Genomic DNA, 12,276 nt, shown 5'->3' with positions numbered 1-12,276 from the left:
ACAGATAAAATGCTGAGAGATAGGGCTCTCTTTTGAACTCAACATAATATGGGTTTCCTGGAGTTCCAGTGTTTATTAATGTTAGTAAAATGAAACACTTCAAGAATGACAAATACACATCACTGAATTGTGACAAACATCAGCTGAGATCGTTGGATGGGAAAACATTAGTCAAAGAACATGGGTCATGTTTTGACCATTACTACCACCAGTTTTGGTGAAGCATAAGGCCAAGAAGCAAAGAATTAAAAAAAAGCTTTATAAAGCAGCTCTGGCAGAAGTACTAAGGTACATCTATCATAATAATGGTCTGCCTATCTCCCATGAATTTAAGGAGATATCACGAGCTGGCTCACTTTCAGACTCTTACCTCTAAGCTCCAGATATATTATTACATCATCCAACTGGGCACACTTTCAAAATCTCCTATCACCTATGCCACTGAAGACCATATCACCTATCCTGCAAATTTTGAAAGACTCCTTAGATAAGCACCTGTATGTGTTGCTGGGTCAATCCTCAAAAGGGACTGGCCAACTACACTTTCAAAGCCTTAACAGGGTCTGCAGTCCTGATGGCCCTCTGAACCTGTGTCAACTCTTACGCAGAAACACTGGACCCTCTGAATGCCCTTTCAAACATGGGAAAGCACAAAAACAACACAAAAACCCCAGTAGCTCATAAAAGCTTTAAGACCCAAGAAAAAGAAGGGAATGTCCCAAAATTACTTGTTCTCTCCTTTTCTCTGGTCTCTATGCTAAACAATTACAAGTATTACCTATGCTGAGAAAATACAAAGGTACAACATATGCACTACAAAACCAACCAACCAACAGAAAAGAAAAACCAAAACACACAGACAGGATAAAGCAGTGGAAGAGCTTGAAGCAGTCCAAAAGCCAAGTCCCGATTTCTGGAAATTACATTTTAAAATTCCAATTATTTTATAAACCTACTCTTCAACTAATGTCTGGTGACCAATTTTCTAGTAATAATGACTTCATTTTAGTCTTTAAATAACTCCTCTGAAGAATTTAACTTTGTGGAACTTTGCCCTCTCTCCATCAACAACTGTGATTGCTTTCTATGCAAGGAAAAGAGATTAACTATTTTTTCACAGAAGCAAAAATGTGCACAATGCACTCTATTGAGCACCTTATAACGGACAAAAGTAGGGATACAAAAGCAATTTAGCACTGCTATTTCTGTCACATTAATTCAATACCACATAATTTTCCTGCTGTTTCTACGAATGTTGTGTAGAAGTTTTAACCACATAATTTTAAAACATATACATGGCCAAAGGCAAACTAGATGCTTTTAATCTATGTTTTATAGTAAGAATGAGCAAGTGTAAATATTGGTATACTGTAATAAAACCAATTTCTGAAAAACTGTGTGTAACAGAACTGTAAGGGAAAAACTTCAGCAAGGTATAAAAGTCACATGACCTTAGATTATGTTATACCATAAGCCATACTGCACTATACTTTAAAATGCCAGTTTCCCTAACACACTGTAAAAACTCCAGAAAACAACACAGCTTCATAAGCACAACGTACATTTCTTTTTATTATACCATCTCACTGACACGCTTTGGAATGAGCTCAGTATTCTGCCCTGCTGCAGGGGCTGCACACACGATAGCCAAGGCAAGGCCCGGGATTTGCAGTTACCTCTTTTCCCATTTCCACACAAATTCAGAGGGGCCAAGAGATTCGGCGGTCAGTTATCTTTCCAAACTGCAGCCGTTGGGAACCGTTAGTGCAGGGCAGGGCGAGTCACAACACCGCCGGCCTGAGGAAGCTGCCGATCATTTACAACAACACATTCCGGTTGACTCAGTTCCCACTAATTACACACCGTCAAAACACTTGACTAAATTCTATTCGAGCACCGCTTCAGCGCGTCCCCCCTCGCCCGATAACTTCAACAGCGGACGCGCAGGACGCGGTTAACTCGCTCCCAAAGCCAGTGACAGGAAGAAGGGCCGCAGCCCCGCGCGGTACCTCGGAGGAAAACCTCCCATTTCTCTTCCAGCCCCCCCAGGGAGCAGACAGAGCAGGCCCGGCACCGAAGCGGGTGTAAAATGTGTCTCACGGCACCGTGACTAAACTCCGGCGGCGCAACGCCAGCCGCATCCCCCAAACACAGTGCGCGCAACGTGCCTGGGAGACACCTACCTACGTGTCGCTCAGGGACGGACTCAAGTAGGAAGACAACAAATTAAAAAATAATAAAAATATAAGTTATGTAATTATTATACATATATATAAATTAAAAAAAAACCCCACACAAACACACACAAAAAAACCCCGCAAAAACAAAAAACACGTCCCCTGCCTTGTTTGATGAGGCAAAAATTACCACAGGTGGGGCAGAAAAATGCCTATCGCCCCCTCCCGGCGCCCCCAACGGCCACACACCCACTCCCCGGGCACCTTCCGTGGGGAGGAGGCAACCAGCGACGCCGAGACGGAGCCCCGGAGGCCCCGCTGCCGCCAGACCGGGCCGGCAGCCCCTGGAAAGCAGCAGCCGCCGTCTCCCCTCACGGTTTTGTTGTGGTAACGGCGCAGGCAGCCGGGACAGATACTCACACGCACGGGAGGAAAGAGAAACACAGCGGAAGGGGAACTCGCGCAGCGCTGCGGCCGCAGACCCGATGCTCCGCTTCTACGCAGCCCGGGCCGGCCCCCTCGCGTCGCCGGGCGGGGAAAGGCGGTGCCTGCGGGGGGCGGGAAGGCAGCCGGGGAAGTCCCGGCCGCCCCGCCTTCCCGCCCCTCTTGGCTCCGCAGGAACGGGGGAGGAGGCTGAGACTGTCCCTCGGGCGATGGCGCCCCAAGTTGAGGTGATAGTCCCCAGGCTGAGGTGATGGGGGTTGCATGCTGAAGTTAATAGTCCCCCAAGTTGAGGTGACTGTCCCCAGATGGAGGTGATAGGGCTCCAGGTTGAGGTGGTGGGGTCATATGCCGAGGTGATGCTGTCTCCAGTTGAGGTGATGGGGCTCCAGGTTGATATGATGATGCTCTGTGTTGAGGCATTTAGGTCCCATGCTGAGGTGATAGTGCCCATAGTTGAGGTGATGGTCCTCAGACTAAGGCAACGAGGCTCCAGATTGAGGTGACAAGGCTCCATGTTGAGGTGCCTGAACCACATGCTGAGGTGATGGTGCCTCATGTTGAGATAGTAGTGCTCCAGGCTGAGGTGCTAGCTTTTCCATTTTGAGGTGATGGCATCCCAGGTTGAGATAATGATGTTCCAGGTTGAGGCCATGAGGCTCCATGCTGAGGTGATGGTTTTCCTTGTCGGGGTAAGAGTCCCTGAAGTTGGGATGATGGCAGTCCTTGTTGAGGTTCTGACAGCCCACATGAAGGGATGGCAACCCACATAGAGGGCATGGTGCCCCAGGCTGAGGTCAAAGTGACCCACTTCGAGGTGGTGGTGTCCTATGTTAAGACAACAGTGCCCCAGGCTGAGGAGATAGGCCCTCATATTATAGTGGCAGGACTGCGGGACCAAGCTACACATCCTGAGAAAATGGAGCGGGACAACTGATTTCGATGGCTTCTTGGGATACCTGACTCAAATCTTTGGGGTCGGATCAGGATATTTCTGTGAGTGAACCTGACTTCAGCATCCTTGAATCTCAGCAGAAGTATTGCAGAAACATGGATGAAGCCTTCAGGGAGAGTTTAATTACTTCCAGCACTCACTAGGTAAGTGGTGACTACCTGCTTGTGATCTGCCACCAGGAAGCAGTAGTGTCCTGTATAAGGGTGGGAAAGTTTTCAGCTCTTTCGAAAGGCTCAGATGTTGGTATTTCTTTAATAATAGTAATGTTACTTTCTAACAAATCAGGAATGAATTGTGTGAAAAGACTTCTAAATTACTGATCCAAGCATTTAACACTAAAAATTCAACTTTACTTCGGCCCCATTGTTCATCATGGAAAGGATGTAATGATATGATCACATGTTTTTTTCTGAGTTGAATAGGGGCTGTGCAGTCAAGACAACTGTTGTGTATAAGTCCATGTTTCACTTGGCACATGAACATGCATACACATAGAGGAACAGATATATGTGTGTGTGTACGTGTATATATATAGACACATTTTTAAATATAAATAGTGAATGTGTCAGAACACTTCAAGAAAATAAAGAAAATATCTTGATTAAGACAGATGAGTGTCTCTACATTAACTAGAGTCTAGTCCTACTTGTGCTACATAGTGTTTAATGGAGGTTCTGCAAATTATGTAGACTAACTTTTCATGCCTGGCCATGTGCTTCATTCTTATTTTTCTGTAACCTTACTTGACTCACTGTTGAAATGCTGAATAATCACAACTGTGGCGAAAATCAGTTGAAAGCTGTACTTGGAAATTATCAAGGGCTATAAAATGCTGAGCACTCAAAAAAAGCACCTCACATTGGGTGCTTTTTGTCTTTTTTATTTTTTTTTTTTCTTTTTTTCCTGTGTGTTGGGTTCCTAACTGCAAATATGCAAAATAAAATGCTGTTGTCTCAAAAAGGCATAGCAAAAAAACTAAATTCAGTTAATATTAGTGTAACTTACATATTTTGTAGAAATATTGGCAACAAAATTAACAGGCCATGTTATAAACAGGTAAATTACACTCCTAGCTCAAAGGAAAAAAGTGAAGATGCTGACTCTTCCCCTAAATCAAACATAATTTCTGTTTTCAGACAAGATTAAAATAGTCTTAGCTTTGTAGGAACGGTATTTGCTGTAATGCTTCATCAAGGTAGAGTTTGAATATCTTATTAACTAGTTTCACGACTGAGTAAATAGTTACCGAAGGAGAATAAAATAACCCCAAGTTCAGAAAATTGACCTCTGAAGTCCTTTTGTCTTGGACAGAAAAGTAATTTTTAAAGTACAAAAGGGGAAGTTCAAATAACACTGAAGTAAACTTGAAAATTGCCATTGACTTCAGTGGAGCTAGAATGTCATCTCAGATATTAAGAATTGTACCTCAGGTTGAAAAGTCATAGAATCTTATTAAAAACTAAAAGAAAAACAACTAAATCTCCCTCTACCTCTGTGGATACACCCTGGAGTTGATTTAGACATATCTAATTCAGGGTATGATGTGCAAATCCTAGCTAAAATTGGTGGGATTACTCATTCAGACAAGAACTGTTTTTGTGCGTAAGCACTGCAGGACTAAACTGTTATTGCAGTTAGGTTTATTTTTTTCTCTTCCTCTCCACTTCTGAGAATTAATACTCTAATAAGAAAATAATCTCTGTTTACACAGGACTAACAGCCTAACATGCTCTGCTTCAGGTTAATTTAAAAATTCAGCTCCCTTAAGTAGTTTTGACAGAGGCCCGGGCAGTTTCCTGAATGCATTTGCACTAGAAGGCCTCCACACACTATGTCTGGTTTCTTGTGTGGATCTTTATTAAGATCCAAGAATAGATCTTGAACTCAGTCCAAAGCCCTGTATTTCCTGAAATCTTTGAGGAATAAAGTGTGCGCTGGGAGATGGATCTCTGCTTTTTGTTTTCTGCTTAACGAGAATAAAATAACTTTATAGGAAACCTTCTGGCATGTTGGGCTTTATCCAAAAGCTTTCAGACTCTGAAAGACCCACTCTCCATTGGTCTTAATGAGCAGGCGTATTGAAAAAATTTTGTTCCCCAGGCCTTTTGGTGAAGCATTAGGATCTTTTGGCACATGATAGTTCGCATGGCAATGGACTGTCATTGCATTAGTATTTTCACTGTTATGGTATGATTTTCACCTTTAGTCACACTACTTAAATAATCAATTTTGGACACTCTGTGAATGGTCTGAGCTAGCATATAAAAGATCTTTGTGCAATTGAATATCCACTAAATAGAATAAACTGTGTAATAAAATAGTATTTAAGTTACTGTAAGGACTTTGGATCAGATTAAGGAGCAGTGTCTCTTTTCATTAGTGACTGAAATGGGAGCTAAAATCACTTCGAAATTACTTTGGGATTCTGAGAAGAAATACATTGCTATGCAGACCCCTAACAGATAATGCCATGTGTATATGGAGACAATTTTGTATACAGATGTTTTACAGAATGTGAATAAATCAATAGGACTTGAACCCCAGCACCAAAAGCCGTTGTTTAAAAGGTAACATTCAGGGCTATTTTGCACAGAGTAGTGGCAGTCTGAAAAGTGTTTCCCACAAGTCTGAATACGTGTAAACACTTCTGCAGTGTTTAACTTTCCTAATGGGTTACTGCTCTTAAAATGAAACCCCTGCTTATAAATCAACTTTTGCACAGTCTGGCTTCCTCAAGGAAAGAACTGTCTCACTCCTACTCTGAAGAGAACAAGGCCTCCCATTCTGGCTGTGGTTGGTAGATGCTGTGAATCTGTCATTGCACCACACCTATGGCACGGTGAACATGGTTCCCAAGTCCGGCTGAAATATGGCAGAGCTTTTGCCATAGGAGGAATTTGTTGTCAGAATCTGCCACAAGCAGTTATAAAACATCAGACCAGAGGAGGTGGGGGTAGTGATGGGAGTGCTTGCAGGCTTTGTCTGGGGTACTGGGGCTGGTTTGGGCAGAATCTCTGTTATATCATTTAAATCGCTGTTCTATCAAGTTTTTATATCTGAAATCACGCAGAATCACAGAATGTTAGGGATTGGAAGGGCCCTTGAAAGATCATCTAGTCCAATCCCCCTTTCAGAGCAGGAACACCTGGATGAGGTTACACAGGAAGGTGTCCAGGTGGGTTTTAAATGTCTCCAGAGAAGGAGACTGCACAACTTCCCTGGGCAGTCTGTTTCAGTGCTCTCTCACCCTCACTGTGAAGAAGTTCCTTCTCAAATTTAAATAGAACCTCCTGTGTTCCAGTTTGTACTCATTGCCTCTTGTCTTATCATTGGTTGTCACATAGAAGAGCTTGGCTCCATCTTTGTGACACTTACCCTTTATATATTTATAAACATTAATGAGGTCGCCCCTCAGTCTTCTCTTCTCCAAGCTAAAGAGACCCATCAGCCTTTCCTCATAAGGGAGATGTTCCACTCCCTTAATCATCTTTGTGGCTCTGCACTGGACTCTCTCCAGCAGTTCCCTGTCCTTGAACTGAGGGGCCCAGAACTGGACACAATATTCCAGATAATATTCCAGATAATAAATACAGTTACTTATCACAGTGCCAAAGTGATTTATCTGGGATTTGAGATCTCCAGAGGACAGTGAGAATCACAGAATGGTTTCCCTTGGCTGATCAAAGGGGTACAGGCAGCGTACAGGTGCGTACAGCGCCTACTCAGGAGGGGCCTAGACCTGAGAGACACTTCAGGGCCTCGGTGCTACAGCCAGACCACCCCGGGCCCCGCTGGGCAGAGCCGCGGCCTATAGTCCCCAGCTTTCCGCGGGTCCCTGCTCCACACCGCAGCGGGCGGGTATCCCGCAGGGCAGGACGTCTCCCTCCTGGTTTCGTCCGAGCGCAGTAGCTGCCCGGCCTGTGCGCCGCGCTACAGCTGAGCACCACGGGTCCCACTCCGACGCAGGACGGTCGGTCCCGACCGCGGGGCGGCGTGGCGGCCGCACATGTCCCCGGCCCGCCCGCCCTCCAGGCACCGCCTCCGCCTCCTCCCCCTCCCGGTTACGGAGCGGCACAGCGGGGCCTCCCCGGCTGCCGCCACGGCGCTCGGCTACCGCCGCCCACCGGCGGGCAGCGCTGCCTTCTCAGGGGCCGCCAGGAAGCGGGCAGGCCGCCGCGCACCCGCCTGCCGCCGGGCATGAGCTCCGGCTCCTCCGGCGGCCGCAGCGGTGCCAGTGGCGGCGGCGGGCGGCGGAGGAGGCGGCGGAGGAGAGAAGGGGGCCCAAGAGCGGCGACCTTCGTAGGGGGCTGCCGCGGCGGGAGATGCTCTTGCTCCCAGCGGCGCCAGGAGCAGCATGTTCCCCGGTGCCGACAGTGCTAGCAGTACGGCCGGGCAGCCCGAGGCGGCGGGGGCTGCTGCCCCCGGCCCGCCGGGTTCGCACGGCCCCAGCGGTGAGGCCGGCCGCCGCAGCGCTCCGGCGGCCGCCGCTGTGGCCGGCGGCGGCGAGGAAGAGACGGCGGAAGATGAGGAGGACGAGGATCCCGGCTCGTCCCGCTTCGTGCTGGCGGCGGGGCTGGGGCTGCTGGCTGTGTCCGTCGTCCACCTGGGGCAGGAACGGGCCGAGGCGGGGGGCGGCGGGCCGCCGTGCTTGGCCCTGCTGCTGCTCCGCCTCACCCTCTACGCGGGCTGCGCCGCTGTCGCTGCCGCGCTGGGCACCCTGATCGCCCTCGTCTGTCGCGGCCGCCGCCGCCTTCCGCCGCCGGAGTTCGCCGCAGCCGCCGCTCCGGTGTTGCGGGTCACGGTGGTAAGTGGTGGTGGGGGAGCGGGGCGGGCGGCGGGGCGGCGCGCCCTCCTCTTCTCGGCGGCGGGAGAGCGGGAAGAGGGGACGGCGTGACGGGGCCCTCGCTCCGGCGCGGAGTGCTGGGCCACCCAAACCCGGTGTCCCGTTGCCCTCCCGCGGCCGCAGCAGCCTGCCCGTTCTCTGCACTCGTCGGGGCTTTACATGAGAAAAGTTGTGCTGGACGGTAGCAGGCTGGCAGGGAAAATCGAGACTTTGTTCTGAGAGAGACCTTCGGATTGCGGGAACGCTTATATAGCAATTTGTTGTTGGCTGTGTCTCAAATAATTTTCTGCTCCTTCAGTTGAAATGTCATTAGTAAAAGAGGGAGACGTGTCCAAAGAGCTAGTGTAGCTTTGCTTAAATGTGTGCTTTAAGGTTGGGCAGCTTTAGATAGTGTTATCATAATGCCTTAAGGAGGTACCAATGTGTTCTCAAACAGATGCAGACCTCTTGTGCAAAAGGTAAACAAATTTATTTTCTGTACATCTAAAACGTATTAACTCATGTTCATGTGCGCTTTGTAGCTCACTGCTTAGGAGTGTTGTTTTGGTTTCTTCTGAATGGGACTGGTACCACAAGGTTTTGGAGACTGACTGTAGGTGCTGGTCAAAATAACTTTCTTCCCATCCATGCCCTTGCTCCCTATCAAGTCATCCGACATTCCAGACCTGATCCTAGACAGGTGCAAAACACTGCTGCTGAAAATGAAGGTCTGCTTTTGTTCTTGCTCTTCCCATGGGTCACAGGGATGTGTGCATGGCCCTTCACCCCTGAGTCACAGACCTTAGCGGGGTGAAGTGCTGCAGCAGCAGACAGTACCATGTAAGTACTGTTTCGCTTTGGTAGTGTCATGGAGGGTACCTGAGAGTGGTTTGCAAAGAAAAAGGAGCATAATTTGTGCCACCTTGGTGTACAGGCTAGCTGTTCTGCTGACCCAGTTCATTGCATTTAGTACAGGCGCTCTTCTTGTTAGTAGCAAGTAAATGACACTATTGCTTCTGTGTTTTTTGGGTTGTGGTTGATGCAGCTGAATTTGCAGAAAGCAGAGGGTGTTGACAGGGCAGAGAACCTGTTAGAAATCACTCACTGAAATGGTTTGCCCTCTTTCCATCTTGCCAATTGAATTGGCTAATGACCTGCAGCAGTGGTTTATTCCTCCGTTCTTTGACCTAGAGAGGGAAAGAACCTGTGTTTGTGAGCAATATTTTTTCTAGGCCTGCGTAATGGAATCTGGCAGAACATTATTGTCAGTCGAAGGGATGGGGGTTGGTGACTTCAGTGAATAATACAACTCTCAAAGGTGTGTTCAGGATCTGTTTGTGGCAGTGTGTATGTGATACTTATTTTGTCTTCTGGGTAGACTGTTTTAAAATCTTCTTTGCTTTGAAGACTCCACATCCTACTCAGCTTTTTGAAGGGAGTAAAGAATAAATAGTGTGTACAAGCATTAGAAGAGGGAACAGGGGAAGCAAGAAGTCAACAAGTGATAAGCAGAAGGTACCTGCCCTGTATGTATTGTGTTAGGTGGGTACAGCTAGGGATTGTTCAGTTGGTTTTTGGTGTAGGAATGCTAGGGAACAAATGTGAATTAAATGCATAAGCATCTGGTTAGTAAAGTACTATATGTTTTTGCATTTCACCATTCAACTGCCTTACACCAAATGGGGGAAAAAAAAAAAAAAAACAAAAAAACCAAAAAACAGAGAAAAGAAAAATGCATCAGTAATTAGTTCCTTTTGCCTTGAGATTTGCAAGATTAAATACTTCACACATAATGCCATAGCTCCAGTGGTGTTTATGTGCTGGTATAGTTATCTGAACATGTGGATGAGCGTTAATTTACTTTCAGGAGAATGTATTGTATACATAGTACAAAAAAAATCTTTATATACGCTTAATAACTGTAATCTCCCTGTTGCCACAATGAGGAGCAACTTCCAGATTTGTGGAAGAGCCAAACAGTGAAAATCCATTTAATTTGGGAAGCCAAGAATTGAAGAAAAAAAAATTGCTCCCTTTCTCTCTCCCTTTGTGAAAAACAACACGTAAGACCACTGAGCAGGAATGAAAGTAGAACTGTCTGGAGACAAAAACTATCACTTCAGTTACTAAACCACATGCACCATCTTTTTGTGGTATGTTACTATCTGTTTCTCTTCAAGGTGTTCTCCTTTTGTGTCCCTTTGTTGGATTTGTTTATGTAAATAGTGCACACCTGCTCTTGCTTTCTGTGGTCTAGTATGTGGTGGTTGGATTTATTGTAGCTCTGTGGTGTGTGTTCGTTGTTTCAGAAGGGAATTGAAATCCGTTATTTAAAAGTCGCTGCTAAAGCAGTAGTACCTGCTTGCAGTCCTTTTCCTGGGATCATTTCTTTACCCTCTCTGTGATCCAGTTAAAATTTCTTTCTTCCCTCTTTGCACTGTTCTCAAAATTTAACCTGGCTGTATGAAAGGGAATGTCAAAAAGGAGCTGTAGTTCCAAGCATCTTATTTGGGTTTCTCATGCCTTCAATTTAGTTTTGTTTTCTTTCTGATACAAAATGGCTTCAGGGCCACAAAGCTCTTTGATGTACTTTTTTGAACACAGTTTTGTATAAGTTTAGCTGATTTCTTAATTAGTGCTTCAGCAACATGTAGGTGAAGAAAATAATAGTGTCTAGACAGACAACATATAGAAATGTAGGCCATTCACTAAAATGTTTATTGCAAAGTTTCCTCCATACATGTATATTTGAAGAATTTATAGCTTAATCTTTTTATTATACATCATCCTTTTGTATTTACATTGCTTTATTATAATTCAGTTGTTACTCTCCTATTTCTTGTAGAGCCTTGTGATCCTGTTGTCTTTTCTTTTCTGGGGGACAGTAGTATGATGACTGTAAAGCTATAATTTCTTCAACCTTGTTGTGTCTCTTCCTCAAGAATAGGGAAGAACCCTCTGTTGGCCTAATAATTTAAAGCTTTTTTTTTTTTTAAAGGAAAGAATTTTATGGCTGGCATCTTGCTCTGCATGTGTTGTATGTACATGAACTTAAGGCAGATCGGTTCATTTTTCGTTCTTTTAGTGATTTTCACGTTGGGGTTAAGAAATGAAGAAACACTAAGTATTTGGTAATAAATATTTACTCTAGTGGGAGTCAAGCTCAGCTCTGGGAAAGTGAGTGGGAGTACTCTTGATCAACTTCAAAGAGACTTGAATAGAGTTCTTTATGCTGTGCTGAAAAAAAAGGAGTTTTTGTAAGTTCTTAATTCTATAAGCACTTACAGTGTGAGTTCCCTGCTGTTGATTTCTGTGGACCTGTTCGTGGAAGTGAATAACTTGGGTGAGGGTGTGCTGTGTGGTGGGTTCAGACTTCAGAATAGCAAGGTATGTACCTTTTCCATTTTGCTTGAACTGGCTACTAGAGAATCCATCTTTCCAAATGTGAAGCTGTGCTTTGTCCTAGATATTGTTTGTGTAACCCTTTTGGGACTTGAAAGGTGAAGACTTTCTGATAAAAGTCAGGTGTCTCAGCAAGAGCATTTGAAATCTGCTGAGAACTGCAAAGCAAGGTGTGCAGTTTACATCCCCTCAGTGAAGTGTGCTTTCAACATAGTCTTCCTGTACACGAGAGCTCTGATTGCAAGGTATATCTGGGCAGTCTTCTGGCTTCCGCATAAAGCTTTGTGTTTCTTCCTGTGTTCTTTTATGTTTTCGTTGGAAAGAGAAGGGAAGAAGGGTGTACAGGCAATTCATAACACTGTTTTACTTAATAATTTAAGTACTTGCAGGCAATAATATTGGGAAGTAGTTTCCATTCATATTGAGATAGTGGGAATCGAATGACACCTTGGAATTGTACATTATGCTATTGTCAGGTA

General features: G+C 45.6%; 2 protein-coding genes across 4 annotated transcripts in view; one reads left to right on the top strand and one right to left on the bottom strand.

Annotated features, from left to right (window-relative positions):
• Positions 1-2,726, bottom strand: part of CFAP97 (cilia and flagella associated protein 97) — a 30,759-nt gene extending 28,033 nt beyond the window's left edge. The window contains exon 1 of the mRNA XM_071807632.1: positions 2,598-2,726. The gene's annotated coding sequence lies outside the window, so the exon portion shown is untranslated. The remainder of the gene's footprint in view (positions 1-2,597) is intronic.
• A 4,936-nt stretch (positions 2,727-7,662) lies between these two features.
• SNX25 (sorting nexin 25) overlaps positions 7,663-12,276 on the top strand; it is an 87,607-nt gene continuing 82,993 nt past the window's right edge. Inside the window, exon 1 of one of the 3 annotated variants that reach the window (XM_065836309.2) lies at positions 7,663-8,377. In XM_065836309.2, coding sequence (XP_065692381.1) covers positions 7,928-8,377 — 450 coding nt within the window. In that variant the 5' untranslated portion in view covers positions 7,663-7,927. Of the gene's footprint in view, positions 8,378-11,709; positions 11,783-12,276 lie in introns of those variants that run through there. The other 2 variants (XM_065836310.2, XM_071807630.1) reach the window with 2 other exon arrangements.

This window comes from Patagioenas fasciata, chromosome 4, assembly GCF_037038585.1.
Source record: "Patagioenas fasciata isolate bPatFas1 chromosome 4, bPatFas1.hap1, whole genome shotgun sequence".
In the NCBI taxonomy this organism is placed as follows: domain Eukaryota; kingdom Metazoa; phylum Chordata; class Aves; order Columbiformes; family Columbidae; genus Patagioenas; species Patagioenas fasciata.
Note: the sequence above shows the minus strand (reverse complement) of the source record. Positions and strands in the feature narration are given on the sequence as shown.